This window comes from Phocoena sinus, chromosome 15 (assembly GCF_008692025.1).
Source record: "Phocoena sinus isolate mPhoSin1 chromosome 15, mPhoSin1.pri, whole genome shotgun sequence".
NCBI classification, from domain to species: Eukaryota; Metazoa; Chordata; class Mammalia; order Artiodactyla; family Phocoenidae; genus Phocoena; species Phocoena sinus.
The window spans coordinates 66493076-66511237 of NC_045777.1; the positions used below are offsets into that span (position 1 = coordinate 66493076).

Here is an 18162-nt window from a genome sequence, read left to right on the forward strand (position 1 = left end):
GGTATCCAAAATATCATTATCGCTTCCATACCTTACTTGTTGCCTTACCACCTACCAAGTATTATGCTTTGTAATACTATTCACCTATTATATCATTTACTTCTCAAAGCAACCCTATGAAGTCTCATTATAAATAGTTTATAGTTAAATATGCCAAGGATCAGAGAGGTATTGTGACTTGCCTAAGGCCACACAGGAAGTGGGACTTGAACCAAGGCCTTCTGACTCTCTATCCAGTGGATTTTCTTTTGCTATCCATAGCTGTCTCAAAATGAGGATGGCGGGGGAGGAGATGGGACTATAAGATTTGAAGTAATAAAAGGAGAAGGCTGAATAGCACTAGAGATCTTAAAACAGAGAGAGAAAATAATGATACATTTCCCCAGAGGCCCCAGTTACGCCTAATTCCCCATCTAACTTGCTTAGCTTGTTTCTGTTTTCCCTTCATAGACCCCAACCTATAATAATATTGAATACTAGTGATTTAAAACAAGGAAATGTACGAAATCATTATATGCAGCGCTGCCCTTAAACCATCTCCACCACGAGGCTTTATACCATGATAGACCCTCCTGGAGAGAAGGTTCTACTGTTGTAAACCCGCCTGTGTTGACTTCAGACCATGGAGATTTGGCCAGCTATGAATTTGGCATGCAGAACTCCCCTGGAAAAAACGTTAAATAGTAAAATGGAACAAAATAAACATTATCTGAGAGGTTCGGTTCTCCTCTTAAAGCTTGTGTTTCTTTTTAGGGTGGTTATACTGCTCGATATCTCTGTGACCAATTCCATGTACATTATTCATATCCAGCACTCCCTGAGACTTCTGCTGGAGGAGCAGCTGTCCAACAAGGACTGCTTCAACATCATCGCGTACGCTCCGGCTTCCTGCTTCCCGCTTCCCGCTTCCCGTGGTGGGGAGGGCGTGTGCACTCGGATGCCATCCCTGGGCTGAGGCTCCTGGCAGGACAACAGATGTATGGGCACCCAGCATCCTAGGAGGGCCGTCAGTTTATCTGATTTGAATGATCTTGTTTGGGGCATTGAATAATTAAATGGTTGCAGGACAGTCCCACTGGGGCGAAGGTGATAAGCGGACCCAAAACACATTGCTTGATCAGCCAGGATAAAGTAACTCAGCCCATTGCCCCATTTGGCTACCAAGCTGATAAACACAAAAGAGAAAAAGAAGGGCCCCCAGGCTTGGTTCCTAGCTCAGTTCTAGCAAGCCACAGTATTTCAAACATTCAGAATTCCAATTATAAATTTTAATTATACATAGATATATCAATATAATTTTTGTATATAGTTCTATGTTGTGTATTATATATAGCTATATAGAATTAAATTATACAGTTATATATAAAACTATGATTTAATTATATATAAAACTATATATTTAAATTATATATAAGTATATATAGTATAAATTAAAACTATATATTTAAATTATATATTTTATATAAAAATTTTAAATATAAATAAATTTAAAATGTAAATATTCAATATATAACAAGTGTTTACATATACATTTAAATTATATGACTATATATAATACTATATATATTTGTTATACTTCTGTCTACATAGTTACTTATATTTTTAATCTATAATTATATATAATTTAAATATATGTATAGTTATATATATACATTTTTAAATTAATTTTAATTTTGGCTGCATTGGGTCTTCGTTGCTGCATGCGGGCTTTCTTTAGTTGTGGCATGTGGGCTTTCTCTAGTTGCGGCGAGCAGGAGCTACTCTTCATTGCCATGCATGGGCTTCTCATTGCAGTGGCTTCTTTTGTTGCAGAGCACAGGCTCTAGGCACGCAGGCTCAGTAGTTGTGGCGCACAAGCTTAGTTGCTCGGCCGCGCATGGGATCTTCCCGTGACCCTGCATTGGCAGGCAGATTCTTAACCACTGCGCCACCAGGGATGTATATATATATATATTCATTTATTTATATATTTTATAAATATATATAACTATACATATAAAATATTTATGTATATTTTTATACATATAAAAATATATAAACATAAATATTTTTTTATACAACTTCACATGAAATAGGGAGTGTTCTAAACCTAATAAGTCAGCAGTTAATATTATATATTAAACTGTACCAGAGTCTAATCTTTCCCTAATAAATTCTACAGAAAAAATGCCTAGAGAAGCATTTTGGACAATATTTTCATTCGTTCATCCATCCATCCATTCATTCATTCAATGAACTTTTATTGAAAGCCTGCCATGCACCGTCACTATGCCAGGCATTAGGGATAGAGAAGCTAAAATACACAATACCTATCCTCAAGGAATTTATGGGCTAGTAGTAGGAGACAGGTGTGTCAAAATATAAGTGCTATTAAATGTTTTCTGAAGAAATAAGTAAAAGGGAGGGTATGGGACTTTGAGGGCTCAAAGGCAGGGTCAGTCTATTCCACCTGGGTAGAGTAAGGTCAGGAAATCTTCACAGAGGAAGTGACCCTTTAGCTGAGTCTTGACAAATGAGTAAGTGTTTGCCTAGCGCATGGGAGTGATGGAGGAAATGGGGAGAAAGGGCGTTCCAGGTGTAGGGAACAGCATAAGCAGAGGCACAGGGGTGTGACGGACGTACTGCAGAACCCTGGGAACTGTCAGTGTGAATAGTTCAGTGTGAGTCAGGGGAGAGAGGGAGAGACTGGGCATGACCAGAAAACAAAATAAAACACCAGGGGATGGAGGCTTTATATGGGAGTTTTTATGCTCTAGGACGTATAGGTATTGAAGGATTTTAAGCAAGAGTAATAATCTTGAAACGCTCGAGCTACCAGGGGAAGGATGGACTGAAAGGATGCGATACTGGTGGGGAGACCAGTTAGACCACTGCCGGGGTAGAGGGGGCTTGAGCCAAGACAGTGGGAATGAAAGACGGGGAGGCCTGTGAGGGGTGCGGGGGAGTTAGAATCTACAGAATGCAGTCACTGTTTGGCTGTAGGGGATGAGGGAATGGTGAGGAGAGGATGTGCCAGGTGGAGCAGAGCTTGGAAGATAAACATATAGAGTCTGAGACCCTCAGGAGTCTGGGGATTCTCCTGTTAGGAGCTCTAGCCAAGAAGCACGGGTTTGCGAGCCATCAGCATTTTGGTTGAAGACATGGGAGGGCATGAATTACACCTGTGGAGACGTGAAGCGGGAGAGATGACAACCAAGGACAGAACTTGGGAAGAACTGCCATTTGGAGTGTGGGCAGAGACAGGGAACTGCCAAAGAAACAAGAGAGGAACAGCCAGAAAGGCAGGAGGAAAATCAGGAGAGAAAGGTGTTTACCCTTTCCCAAGGGAAAAAAACAGAGTTAGAGCCTGCAGAAGCAAAGAAGGAAGGGGAAGAATGCAGGAATCCACTGAATCTGGCAGTAGTGCTCCCTGATAGGAAAACAATGAGATATAATGTTTCTGCAATTCATTTTGGCAAGTACTTAAAAGATTGATAATACCCAGTGCTGATGATAATCTGGTGAAAAGGGCACTCTTGGAAAGTATTGGTGGAAGTGTAATTTGGTATAGCCCTTGTATTAAATGTTTTTATTCCAGTATAGTTGATTTACAATGTTGTGTTAGTTTCAGGTGTAGAGCAAAGTGATTCAGTTTCATATATATATATGTATATATATATATCCTTTTTCAGATTCTTTTCTCTTATAGGTTATTACAAAATATTGAGTATAGTTCCCCATGCTAGACAGTAGGTCCTTGTTGACTATCTATTTTATATATAGTAGTGTGTATCTGTTAATCGCAAACTCCTACTAATTTATTGCGTGTCAACCTTGCGCAGGGACCGTGCTAATCTTCTTGGTATTGTTCCAATTTTAGTATATGTGCTGCTGAAGCAAGCACTAAATCTTTTTTTTTTTTTTTTTAATTAATTCATTTATTTATTTATTTTTTTTGGCTGTGTAGGGTCCCCGTTTCTGTGCGAGGGCTTTCTCTAGTTGCGGCGAGCGGGGGCCACTCTTCATCGCCGTGCACGGGCCTCTCACCGTCGTGGCCTCTCTTGTTGCGGAGCACAGGCTCCAGACACACAGGCTCAGTAGTTGTGGCTCACGGGCCCAGTCGCTCCGTGGCATGTGGGATCCTCCCAGACCAGGGCTCGAACCCGTGTCCCCTGCATTGGCAGGCAGACTCTCAACCACTGCGCCACCAGGGAAGCCCAAGCACTAAATCTTTTAAGTGTATGTTCTTTGTTTCTTCGATTAAGCCTTTCAGTGCAGAGTTCTAATGGTTGGCAAACCTGGAAAAAAGCAAGAGGAAATTGGTAAAATAATCCTGACAGTAGAATTCTATTCTATTGAATAGAATAGAATATGCAACTATGCATATTTTAAATACATTTTAAATACATTAAAAATTATGTATTTGTCTGCGCTGGCTCTTAGTTGCAGCCCGCGGGATCTTTTAGTTGTGGCACGCAGGATCTAGTTCCCTGACCAGGGATCGAACCCGGGCCCCCTGTATTGGGAGCATGGAGTCTTAGCCACTGGACCACCAGGGAAGTCCTACACATTTTTTTTTTTAAATCCGAACGAATATAGAACAAAGAGTTAACAGAAATTGGGGGGGGGATAAAATTGGAGGAATTTTCACTCTTTGTATATTGTTAGAATTTTTATCCAACTGAAATAGAGATATTTCCATGGGAGGGGGAAAGGAGGTCCTTGTTAATAGTTATCAGAGAACTGGGAAGGAAGCTTAACTGCAGGGGGTTGAGAAGCAGAAGATGAGGAGGACGTGGTAACACTGTTTTTCTAGGGAGCATGTCTGTGAGGGGGAAGAGGAAAGAGAGAGAAGTAGCTGGTAGACGAAGAAGTTATATTTAAGAGAGGCGATGGGGAAGACGGAAGTAGATGCTGGGCATGTGTGTGGGAGAGAGGTCACTGTGGGACAAGGTCTCAGAAGAGATTGGTGGTGGTGAAGTCAATAACCCAGGTGGAGGAATCGCTCTTGAACCAGAGAGGGGACATCTTTTCCTTGATAAAGGGGATAAATCCTCTTCTCAAAGATTTAAGTTCTGTCTCATAGGGAAAATGAGCTGATACATATACAAAAGAAAAGCTATAGTGCAGATGGAGAGTGAAAAATGTGTTGTGAGGATGAATCAGAGCTAAAAAGGGAGAAACGACTTCTTCCCTGGGGGTGAGGAAGTTCACACAGAGAAGGGAGTGACCCTTCTTCAGGAGGGAAGTCTGGCCAAGCTGGTGCTGGCTGTGTCTCCACTGAGGACACAGCTCTGCTCCCACCATGAATGTGCTGAGACGTGTCATGACCAGCAAGGAGATCTTGTGGCTGGCCCAGGCCAGTGGCATCCTAACATTTTGGGGGTGTAATCAAAATCTTGCCCCCTTAAAATCCTGGGGAGCCCAAAGAGCTGGGGCATGTATTTCCCCCCTAAGAACAAGCCCTCTTTCCTTTTTTCCAAGGTTTGGAAGCACCATTGAAAGCTGGAGGCCCGAGATGGTTGCCGCGAGCCATAGCAACTTACAAAGCGCCTGGCGGTAGGTGACCTGCTGGGTCTGACGTCAGCCTGCCCTGTGCTATTATTTTCTGGCCCCCCTCCCCCAGAAAGGAGCTCTATCTAGAATCTTTGCCATCCGAGGGACTCAGGCATGAATCAGGAAACAACGGCCTTCCATTCCTCGCCCTCCCCCTCAGCATGGCCCTCCCTGCCCCCCAGGTGGGTCCTGAGCCTGCAGTGTCAAGGCAGCAGGAACGTCCTCAGCGCCCTGCGGAAGGCTGTGGACGTGGACTTCAAGGACAAAGACAAACAGCAATCACAGGGCATCTACCTCTTCACCGGGGGCATCCCTGACCAGGACATGGTGGGTAGGCCACGTCCTGGGCATCCCTTATCCTTCGCGACCCCACATCTTCTGCTAGGTGGATGCCTAGCAACTGGTTTCTCCAGCATGATTTTTCTAGTCTGGACTTTATCGTGCCGAAGAATCACCTGGAGATGTTGTTCAAATGCAGATGTTGTTAGACCTGGTTCTGGAGGGGCCTGAGAGTCTGCGTCTCGAACAAGCTTCCACGGGATGTCGAGGGTGCTGGTCTAGGATCTCAGGCCCAGGTCCCCGGCCAGGCCCTATTAAGATAGTAAGAGAAATGGTGACCCAGGCTCTTTCACCTTTCCGTCCTCAGTGCCACATACTTACTAGACCAGGTACACAGTAGGTCCTCAAGAAAGCAATTAGGCTGAATTGACCCGAGATCAGCGGCTTGGAGAGCCCTCAGCTGTGGACCCCTCCTCCCTGTCTCCGCACAGGCCATGCTCAGCGCCTACGTGGCCGAGGCCCGTGTGGGCTGTGACTTACAGCTGAACGTGTGTCTCTTCTACGTGGGCGAGTCACAGATGGACACCACGCCACCTGCCTGCTATGCCAGCCGCAGTGACACGGCCGCCGCCTACCGGGAGTTCACCCGGGCTGCTGGGGGCCGCTTCCACTGGTTTGGAGACACAGGTGCGTAAGAGTTGGCTGAGCTCTCCACATCTTTCTTTCCAGACAGTTGTCTCAGTGCCAATATAGCTCCCTATGCTATAGACATATTCCAGGAAAGCGGCGTGTGAAAATCACATTTGCAAATGTAAAATTACTGTTCTGGAGATGGATGGTGGCGATGGCCTCAAGGCAGTGTAAACGTACTTAATGTTGCTGAGCTGTACACTTAAAAATGGTTACGATGGTACATTTTATGTTACGTATATCTTCCCATAACTGTTTTAAAGTGAAAAAGAAAAAAAGTAAAACTACTTAAAAAGATTTTAGGGCTTCCCTGGTGGCGCAGTGCTTGAGCATCCGCCTGCCGATGCAGGGGACACGGGTTCGTGCCCCGGTCCGGGAGGATCCCACATGCCGTGGAGCGGCTGGGCCTGTGAGCCATGGTCGCTGAGCCTGCGCGTCCGGAGCCTGTGCTCCGCAACGGGAGAGGCCACAACAGTGAGAGGCCCGCGTACCGCAAAAAAAAAAAAAAAAAAAAAAAAAAATATATATATATATATATATATATTTTAGAATGTCGGGGCTGGAAGGGGCCCTAAAGGTCCCTTAGTTTAGCGTTTCTCAAAAGGTGATATCTTCGCAGCAGGTGGTTGGCAAAACAGTTGTACATGGAACACAAAGCAACAATCTTTGGTCATAGCTGTAGGAGATCAGAATATGCCACCTCAATATGTGCCACTTTGGCGTAAGGATTATTTTGAGCTGAAGACAATTAAGAAACAGCAAATGCCAAAAGACCTCTCTGCTTCCCCTTCCCCCATTTGCCTAAAAGCAGGACATAAATTTCTATGTCCTGCTTCTGTGCCAGGAGGAGAAGGATGAATCTTAGACTCTTAAGCTCTGGTTGGCAGCTCTGGGCTCTTCACAGCACCAAGAGGAATCTACGTAACAACCCTCACCTAAAAAAGCCTTGTCTTCCATTAGTTCCCCCCAAATATTTACCTTCCCACAGTTTGCCGGCCCTCAAAGCCAAACCCCATTTCCTTTGTCTTGTCATTTCTATTGTTCTTCCTTAAGATGCTACAGAAGCCCCAAGTTCCAACCACTCCCTCTGAGTAACTCATCGCTGAGTTTCTCCCCCATGTATGCACACCGCATGCATTAATAAACTCTATTTTTCTCTTGTTAATCTGTCTTTTGTCAGTTTGATTTCCAAGGCCCCAGCTGGAGAATCTAGGAGGGTAGAGGAAAATTTTTTTCCCTCCCTTAAATGGTTATATGATTGTTTTCACAATATACACAAATATCAAATCATTATGTTGTACACCTGAAAGTAATATGTTATATGTCAGTTATATCTCAATTTTGTATATGTGTGTACTTTTAAGTAAATGAAAGTGAATTGATTAAAAATATATGTTAAGTAGATTATGGTTTAGATAATGTGCAGACAGGGCAAAATTGTGACGTGATTCAGGAGGGACTGAAGCTTGGGACATGCTAGTGCATTCTGACTTCTCTGATTTATGGATGAAGAAATGACTCCCAAGAACATGAGGTGCCTGGGGTTACAAAATTAGTGGCATAGCCAGGGGTGGAACTCATGAAAAGTGCTAGGCATATACATTTAAGTTATTATTGTTGATTATTATTAAAATAGCAAACATTTATAGAATAGGTATTATATGCCAGACACGGTTTTACATATGCGGTGATTCATTCCTCACAGTAACCCTATGAAGTGTGTTATTACTATTATCCCCACTTTACAGATAGGGAAGCTGAGACACAGAGCCCAAAGCATAGATGGAGTAAGTAGTAGAACCAGGATTTGAACCCAGAGTCTGTCTTGTTAGTCATTACACTCTAGTCCCTCTCAAATGAGTCATATTTAAGATATTACTATACAGACATTATTCACTACAGGCATTAGCTACTTTAATTAACCCCAAGGTGGATCTTTTTATTCACTGGAGGAGCAGGACCTTTCCCCTGACCTACGCTTCCTGTGGGTGAGAGCTCTTGGCTGGGTGCCAGGGTGCTGGGTCCCAAGGCCAGCCCCGCTCTTGGTATCCTCACTATACCCATCCATCCCCTTTACCACCAGAAAGTATGGGGGGTGGCTAGTCAGCTAATCCCATTAAGACCCCACCCTGCCACTTAGGCTGAGGTCACCTCCACATGGCCCACGTGTTTACAGATGTGGACACTTGCCAGGATCTCCATCCCTTCCCCACGATCGATCATGACTTTGCTTTGTTTCCAGGTATTTACGAAAGCGACGATATCAGTGCCATCACGTCTGAGATGGAAAAGGCTCTCAACTACTCCCAAAAGGTATGCCTTAGGTGTGGGGCAGATGACTGCGCTGGCTTCTGTGTTAGGGTCCTGGGGCTGCCATATGAAGTACCACAAACTGGGTGGCTTAAAACAACAGACGTTTATTCCCTCACAGTCCCAGAGGCTAGAGTCTGAAATGAAGGTATCAAGAGGGCCATGTCCCCACCGAAGGCTCTGGGTAGAATCCCTCTTTACCTCTTCCTAGCTTCTGGTGATGGTGGCTGTTAAAGAAATGAAATTGCCCTGGACGCTTGTTAAAAATGGCAAGGAAGGGCTTCCCTGGTGGCGCAGTGGTTGAGAGTCCACCTGCCAATGCAGAGGACACGGGTTTGAGTCCTGGTCCGGGAAGATCCCACATGCCGCGGAGCGGCTAGGCCCGTAAGCCATGGCCGCTGAGCCTGTGCGTCCGGAGCCTGTGCTCCACAACGAGAGAGGCCACAGCAGTGAGAGGCCCGCATACTGCAGAAAAAAAAAAAAAAAATGGCAAGGAAGACATTATTCAAGATGACTGCAATCGGGGAGAGAGATTGAGCTCAACTCGGATTATACAGCAAAGATAGCTGGGCATTTATAGCCAGTGAGCAGAGTGAGAGGGTCAGTGGATGGAAAATTACTAAGATGAAGTTGACTAGATATCGAGGGTAGGGGGGTTCTTGCTAAACAGGCTCAACAGGGTTCTTTGCTAAAACTGGGTTCAGCAGGCCAAAGTCAAAGCCCAGTCAAGAAGAGGGCTCAGAGGAACATGACTAGAGTTTGGTCAAGGAGGGAGTCCTTGGCACCAGCAATCCTTGCCTTTCCTTGGCTTGTGGCAGCAGAACCCCAATCTCTGCTTCCATCTCCACATGGCTCTCCTCCCTCTGTGTGTGTGTCTGTGTCTCTTCTCCTCTTATAAGGACACCAATTGTATTGGATTAAGGGCCCACCCTCCCACTACAACCTCATTAACTTACATCTTAATTACATCTACAAAGGCCCTGTTTCCAAGTAAGGTCATGTTTATGGGTACAGGGGAACTTCAACATGCCTTTTTGGGGGACACGACTCATCCCACATCAGCTTTCCACCTTTGTGCTGATCCACAGACACCAAAGGCTTCCAATGAGATGTGAGAGTGTCCTGTAAGTCACTGGTTTCAGGTCCGTGTGCTCTACATCCTGGCCCGTACACTCTTGAACACATCAGTCTCATTCCTAAACTCAAGGCCTTTGTACCTGCCACTTTCTTCACCAACTGTTCCCCTCCCAGGTTATCCATGGATTGCTCCTTATGATTCAAGTTTCACTAAAATGTTACCTCCTCAGAGAGGGAGTTGAGCAGTTCAAGGTGAGATGAGAGCGGGACCAGATCGCGTCGGGAGCAATGAGAATGGAAATAAGGGAACAAATGTGAGAGCATGTCTTTAAGGAAGAATTGACCAAACTTGTGGCTGATTGAGTGAATGGGGTGAGGAAGAAGAAGAAATCCCAGGATGACTCCCAAGTTCCTTGCGGCAGGACCTGGTAGACAGTGGTGCCATTGACCCAGAGAGAGAAAACAGGTGGGGATTCAGGGAGGGTGGGCCTAGAACAAAGGTGAGTTTGCGGGGCCTGTGAGATAACAAGTGGGGGCATCCTTCAGGCAGGTGGATAAAGATGAGGCCTGGACATAGAGGTGTGGGGCAGCTCAAGCCATGAGGATGCACAGAGAACACGTAGGTGGACGTGACTCACATTTCAAAAACGACCATTGTCAGGACTGCCCGTCTCCCCAACTACATGGTGAGCTCTTGGGAGGGCAGGGCCATAGATTGGCAGACCTGCAGCTCCTCTAGACGTGCCTGAGCTGTTCTCCTGGAAAGGGTCCCTCTTTGCTGCTTTATTAAACTGCTTCTCAGGTGCACATTGATCCTGCTCCCTCATCTGATAAACTCACTCACAAGGTGTTAATGGGCACTAATGGTTTAACCCACCCTTCTTAGGGTGTTAGTTACATTTGGGTGGTGTCTTCTAGTGCCTTGATTGAGAATAATTACTGAAGAATCTTGGAGGCAGTTGAGAGATATATAGGCAAAGGAACGAAGTATCACACCACTATTCTGCCAGCATCCAGGGTCGGCCCTGGGCACATGGTGAGCCGACCACCACATGTGGCTGCTGGGTCCACATATGGAGAGAACACTGGCTTTGGAACAAGACCTGCCTGGGATTGAATGGAAGATCCTCTGCTTACTCACAGTATGGCCTTGGACAAGTCCTTTAAATTCATAAGCTTTGGTTTCCTTACCTGTAAAATGGGGATAGGATAGCCCTTGCCCTGCCAGTGTAGTTGCATGTCTTGTTGGCAAGGAGGTTTGAGACCCCCAGGCAGTAACTAGCCCGGTGCCTGATGCATCCCAGGCCCTCCATACATGGTACTTATTATTATTATTTTGGCTGCATTGGGTCTTCGCTGCTGCATGCGGGCTTTCTCTAGTTGCAGCGAGTGGGGGTCTACTCTTCGTTGCGGTGCACGGGCTTCTCATTGCGGTGGCTTCTCTCGTTGCAGAGCATGGGCTCCAGGCACGCAGGCCTCAGCAGTTGTGGCCCATGGGCTCAGCAGTTGTGGTCTGCGGCCTCAGCAGTTATGGCCCTCAGGCTCAGCAGCTGTGGCGCACGGGCCCAGTTGCTCTGCGGCATGTGGGATCTTCCCGGACCAGGGCTCGAACCCGTGTCCCCTGAATTGGCAGGCAGACTCCCAACCACTGCACCACCAGGGAAGTCCCATGGTACTTATTATTAATAGGCCTGATCCACGGTGCTCTTGGCCCCAGACAGCACTCTAGGGACAGAAAGAGGAGTACAGGGGCCCCAGTGGCCCCAGCGCCTCCCGCTCTGTGTGTGTGTGTGTGTGTGTGTGTGTGTGTGTGTGTCTGCGCGTGCGCGTGCGCCAGTGCCCTGCGTGGAGACACGCTGGCTCAGGTGCTGCTGACGCTCCCAATCCCCCTGCAGTGTGCCTTACTCGTGTCCTCTCTGAAGAACCAGTCTGGAAAGGAACAGGAAAGTGCAGTCCTCCTGAGAGAAAAGCCGAAGATGCTCAAGCTGAGAAGTCAGCCCGGGAAGTTCTGTCCCTCCAAGCCCAGAGCACGCTCTGTGGCCAGAACGGTTTGACTCCCCTCCCTAATAACACACAGGGGATTCTGTTTCTGCCTTGTCTCCTGGTCTTTCCTAGATCTTGAAGTGGCCTGGGCCAGGCCCCCAGACCCCAGGGCCAGCAGAGGTGGGAGCAGGGTCCTCAGTGGTCAGTGTCCTGGCCTCCAGGGGGAGGGGACCCCCGGGGGGCCTGCTTCTCAGCTCTGGCCACGCCTCCACCCCACCTTTGGCTCTGCCTGGCTGTCCCAGCTTTGCGGTACCAAGGGTTCCGTGGACTCGGCACCCTCCGTTACACATGCTGGTTGTAAGGCAAGAGGGCTTGTCCGGGAGGGTCTCTCGGGGCAAAGGAATTAGGGGCTTGGGGCGTCTAATGGTCCTTTCTGCTGCTGCCTGAGGCTTTTGGGGGCCTGAGAGGAGCCTGAGGGTGGACCTGGGCCTGCCCGGGGCTGATCCCCGTTCACAGCCTGTCAAATCTGTCCCGCATAAAATACCCACCTCGGCAATCAGAAGGGGGCTCTAGAGGTGTGTCTGGGGGGAGACCCCAGACTCCACAGCACTTGTGAGCAGAAGGGCAGTGAGATCTGTGAGCGCTTCAGCATTTCACCAACTGACAGGCTCTTGTGAACACAGCACACTTTCAGAATGAAGAAATCCACCCAAACCGTGTACAGCTAACTCCCTTCCTGGAGTCAGCACTTCCGAGCGGTTCTGTTCCCATGGGCACTGCCCTCGTGTACAGAACTCCACCAGGTTTTGGGCGCCGGCCCAGAGACATCACGCCTTCCCGTCTTCCCAGATTCTGAGGTGAAACCCTGCGGTCTCGGAGTCCGCCTTGGGCCTTCAGTGGTTCCCAAACTGGCTCGGTTACGAGGAGGCTTGGGCTGCGCCAGGGCCTCTGGCAGGCCTCCTGAAATGCAGGTGTGGGAAGCTGGGTTGCTGGCGGGTAGCCCTCTGGGATGGCAGCTCTGGGCGTTTTTCACAGCCGCCACCCAGAGGTCTCCTCTGCTGGTCCAGGCCCTGGGTGACTTTGTTTAACCATCACCACGTTCCAGTTGTACCCGGTAATGAAGGAACCCCTTCCTTAAAACCGAGGTGCCCAATAGGGCATGGAAGTTACCTGAGTGGTTGCTTGTCATGCTGGAGGCCCAGAAATCCCAGTCCAGTAGGAAGAGGGGCAGGTAACTGGTGAAGAAAGTTCAGGCAAATCCCCACAATTGTCCTAGCAGGCCCTCTCTCATAACACACACACTCACACTCACACTCACACGCACACACATGCGAACACACTCTCCACACACATGCACGCACACTCACACACGGATGCACTCTCACACTCCCCCACACACTCACACATGCACGCGCACACGCACGCTCACACACTCACATATAACGCATACCCACACACACACACACACGCATGTGCACGCACACCCACTTTCACACTCACACACGCACATGCATACACTGTCACACACTCGCAAACACAGTCGCACACTCACACACGCTCTCACTCACTCACACACACACACACACCACACCACACACACACACACACACCCTTTTCACCTCAAACCCCAGAGTCCTCTCCGAATGCACAACAGGAGATGGGGCGAGCGTGTGAGAAGTCTACTTCCTGAGGCCTCGCCATGCAAAGGTTCCTACTGGACAGATTGTGGCTGGGATGACTGGGGTACTGCCCCCCACAGAGAACAGACCTCTGATGGAAAAGACTGCTGTTTTCTAGAGCATTAAAGATGACCCTGACAGAGAGAAGAGTCCCCCCTTGAAAGCTCTGCTGTGGAGTCCACTCAGTGGCAAAGCGGGTGTCCCCCCAGGTAAGGCAAGGCCCCGGGGGTGGAGGGGTGGACAAGCACGGCTGAGGCATGGGTTCGTGATGACAGTAACTAAAGTGATCAGCAATCGTGTGCCAGCCCTTCTGCTAAGATTGTCCCATTTAAAGCTTATAACAATCCGTCCTGTATGGCAGGGAATCTATTAGTTCCTCCATTTTACTGATGAAGAAATTCAGGCTCGGAGGGGCTTAGAATAATGTCCAGTGTCAGCCAGTCATGACAGGGCACCAGTATTTTTATGAAAGTACTCAGCTCATAGAACCTAAGACCATGTGTCTTCTAATGTCAGACACATAGCAGAGCGGCTCAGAGCAGAGTTCTGGAGTCAGCAAGACCTGGATGGCATCTTTACTCTGCTTCTTACTGACTCTGAGTCCCACTTACCTCATCTGTAAGCTGGGTTACTATGAGGATAAAACAAGACAGGCTACGGGAAGCACTTCGTACCAAGCCTGGTATATATCAGCAGCTCTGGCTTTACTGATCCAGGGGAGGCCAGAGGACCCGGGTGGTCCCAAAGGACCTCAGGTCCACCTGGGAGCCCCATTTCAAGGGCAGAGCATAGCTGAAGTTGACTAGTCTCTAAGCCAAGCTGCACAGCTCCACCACATAAACCCTCAAGGCTGCTCCAGCCGACAGGCCAAATGTCCTCTAGCTACAGCCCAGCCAGTGAAAGAAGGGACTGCAGATCGGAGGAGGAAGACCAAATCAAAGGACGCAGAGACCTCTCTCTCGCTGTTCTATACAGAGACAGGGAATAATGTGGGTAAGTCGGAGGCTGCACAGATGTCTGGACAGCCCCCTTTCCCCATGGGACCTGGAAGGTGATCAGGCCCCAAGGAAAGGAGAAATCTCCCGCAGTCCCTGGACATGGGCAGTAGTGCACCCCAAGCAGGCCTATCCTCAAACCACTCACATCTCCCAGCCCAGGGAAATGAGCTCGCAAAGTCTTGACACAGGCAGGAGAGTGGGAAGAATTGATGCCGGCGTCTCCCCAGGTCCCTGGGCGCGGCACTCCTGCTCTGTGCATGAGGGGCAGTGTCCTCAGACTGATGGGAAAGGAGTGGAGACGAGCCTCCCAGGCCAGCCGGATTGATTGCTGTGAAATGGCACGGGTCCCGGTAGCAACTCATTGACACATAGAGAAGGAAGATCCCAGCATGCTTCCCCAGATCAGCACAACAGCCTCCCTCCTACCTCTCAGCAAATTGCACCTAAGGAATGTTACAGCTGACTTGATTGACAGAGAAATTGACATGGAAAAGGGAGGCTAGGGTAAGAGAATTGCACAAAGTAACCCTGCTCTGTTTCTCCCAGGCTTCGTGTACAGGAAGTACCTTCAAGGAAGAGGCCTAAGAAGGACTAGCTCTTCTATTGAGTTGCCCAGAAAGGATACAGTCTGCTCCAGCCTAGAGGTATTATGCTGTCTGTACCAGCACATGCCCCCACGCAATAATTCCTTCCACCAACCATTATTTCTGAGAGGGTGGGTATACTTGGAATTGAGGCCAAACCTGCTTAGAATGACTGTTTAAAGTGTCAGGATAAGGATTCAATAGAACTACGTGGGAACCTGGGTCTGCCACTTCCTAGCTGGGTGACCTTGGGCAAGTCACTCAGTCTCAATGTCTTCCTTTATAAAATGAAAACAATTGTACCTAATAGGATTGCTGATTAATTGAAGTATATTTTGTGTAAAGTACTTAGTGGCGTCAGATCCTTTTGGATGCAAGCAGCAGAAATCCCCCTTCTTGTACAGATCCAGAAGATAGAACATCTTTTCTTCCCACAACCTGTCAATAAAAGTCTGAGCTTGGTTCTGACCCTGGATGCCATGCTCTGATTGCTTTAAACCGAGCCATTCTTCTATCTCTCATTGTGACAAGGAGCCTGAGACTATCCTCATTGGTTTAGAGTCTAAACTTTAGAACAATCAGATTTCACGGGAGAGGGTTGAAATGGAAACTGGGGAGGCAACAGTACCCACCAGACTAGGGAGTAGTAAGTGCTCAATAAATTTTGTTCCCTGTTCCCCGTATTTCTTGTGCATCTCTCCCCAGCACAGGGGCAGGAATCTGAATGTGATGGAGGCTCAGTGAGGACCTGGGAACCCCACATTTCAAATACAAGACAGATTCCAAACATGAGGTTTTAAAAGATGAGTCGATCATTCCATTAAGCCTGAATTACCCAAGATAATAGTTCTTTCCCTTATTCTAAAGTGGGTAGCAAATTATGGACTAAAAAAACTGAAGATGGAGATCTCCAGATACCTCGGTCCCAACTGCACTCATCAAAAGTCAACACAGACGTCAGCGTCAGCCAAATACTGCAGTATCTTCCCCAGCATAGAGATCAACGTAAGTCAAGATTGGTGTTGGTTTTTTTCCTCCCAGCTCCTGTCTCTTCTCAGGCACAAATGGCTGAGTGTGTTGGGGAAAACTCCCCATGAATGTATGCCCCTGGCTTCAATTCCTGCTTCTAAGAACCCCACCCCCCAAAGGGGGACTGCCCTCAAGGAATAGGAGATGCAGAATCCTGTTGGAAGAAAAGTCAGCCCCTCAGAGTGCTGGAGACCATGCTCTAGGGTTAGAGGGGCTCAATGGAGTGAGAATTAGAAACAACTGCCGAGAATGCAGGGCAGTGGCTGGAATCCTCACTAATAAGAGCTCTGTACCCTGACACTGACGATGGTCCCATCAGGATGGCCAGGAACAGCGGTTATGACAGGAGGTGAGGGGGTTCTCTATTTTCTCGTTTTGAGGTCATTTTTTTTATTGCTTTGACACTGGAACAGGTACATTTAGTAGAAAATGAAAATCTAATCGTGCTTTTAAAACAGAGACCCCATTTTCTCTCCTTGCCCTTTGATATGACATTGTCAGCTATAAAGCTAAAAATAGCCACCAAATTCAAAATTATCCACCAGAAAAATTTTATGGGAGTTTAATCATGCTGCCCCCCTCCTCCATCAGAGGTCGTCTTTTAGTTTGAAATGCATCGACCTCCCCTCCTACCATTAAGGGTTTTCTATTTAAAATTTAGAGATACTATGTTTTTTTCTTATTACAGTGGCCACATCTGCCACAGAAATCATCATCCCAATTCCCACACGCCTTCCGAGAGCTATGCATTTGGTAGTTCAATAAAAGAAAAAAGCTTTTAAACAAACAGACAAAAATGTATGTTAACAATGTTTTGAAAATTGTGAACCACGGTAGACTAAACTATTTTAGGGGGTAATGGGGAGGTGAAGAAATAGGAGACGGGGTTGGAATTTCCCTTTGCTTGCCTTAATCCAGGGCATGGTGAGACACATTCAGTGTACACCCAGGGAAATCGAAGCGTACATCACACACCTGGAGAAGGTGATGCGGTGCTATGTCCAAAGGCTGCAGTGGCTGCTGTCTGGTGAGCCTGCCTGCTATCCTGGAGGGCGGACGAGCGTGATGGGCAGCGGGAGGGCAACCCCAGGGACCCCAGGGTCAGTCCTTCTTCCCAGGCTAGGCACTCACAGACTGTCACCCAGGGGCAACATGACTTCTGGGTTCAGAGGTCAGGCAAGGTGCTGGATGACAGGGCGGTGGAGCACGAGCCAGAGCAGCAGGGAGACCCAGGCCTGGTCAGGCCGCTCTGCCAGCTCGTCTCCCACACCTCGCCTCCTGGGTGTGACTGAAGGGCTGCTGCCCCTCGGGAGCCTCAATTCAGTATTGATTGGGCCCCACAGAACCAGTCCATGAAGGTAGAGATGGGAGGGGCTCCGGACAGAGAAGATGCCCCTGTTCTTCTTTACAGAGAGCACCAAGGCCCCTCTGGGAGAGGTGAATGGCAGGGCTGGCTGAGGAGAGCCAGGCTCACATCCCAGAGGAGGCTGGGCTGGGCATTAGGAGATGGTCTGAAGCATCAAGACCAAAAGGCCGGGCAGACAGCTAGGACTGCACCGGAGGCTCAGTTCAGGCTTTGGGGCCTGGAGGGTTCCTGGGACGATAGAGGAAGGATCCAGGGTGGGCCACTCAGGTGCATGCCCAAATTCATTAGGTCCAGTCCTCTGCAGTAGAACCTGGTATAACAGTCCTTGGGCTGACTGCTGCTTTCCAAAGCCTCTGGAGCGGGCAGCAGGCTCGGGTGCAGCTGTCAGGTCAGAGGATGAGGCGGGCGATGAGGTCGTGTGCGTATTCCCAACACACACTTTCCCGCTGGGAGAATGTGAAGGGCAGCCATGCAGCCGCTTCTTGTGTGGTATGAGTCGCGCCCCCACCTCACATACAGCTACACACCCGACACCATCTAACGCCTCCGAACGTACCCAGGGGATGCTGCACTGAGCCACTCATTCATTATTCAACGAATAAGTGTTGTTCTCCCGCTCCGTGGCTGGGGAG

At 48.2% G+C, this 18162-nt stretch overlaps 1 protein-coding gene and 1 non-coding gene across 2 annotated transcripts in view; one reads left to right on the top strand and one right to left on the bottom strand.

Moving 5' to 3' along the window:
• The window catches only part of VWA3A (von Willebrand factor A domain containing 3A), a 46113-nt gene that overhangs the window by 21600 nt on the left and 6351 nt on the right, over nucleotides 1-18162 (top strand). The window contains 11 exon segments of the mRNA XM_032606125.1: nucleotides 754-873; nucleotides 5464-5538; nucleotides 5718-5862; nucleotides 6306-6501; nucleotides 8747-8817; nucleotides 11787-11939; nucleotides 13672-13762; nucleotides 14436-14546; nucleotides 15098-15195; nucleotides 16003-16140; nucleotides 17083-17191. Of these exon segments, the coding sequence (XP_032462016.1) occupies nucleotides 754-873; nucleotides 5464-5538; nucleotides 5718-5862; nucleotides 6306-6501; nucleotides 8747-8817; nucleotides 11787-11939; nucleotides 13672-13762; nucleotides 14436-14546; nucleotides 15098-15195; nucleotides 16003-16140; nucleotides 17083-17191 (1307 nt within the window).
• LOC116741075 lies at nucleotides 3776-3883 on the bottom strand. Its single transcript, XR_004346049.1, has one exon. It is a non-coding gene; the product is annotated as a U6 spliceosomal RNA (small nuclear RNA).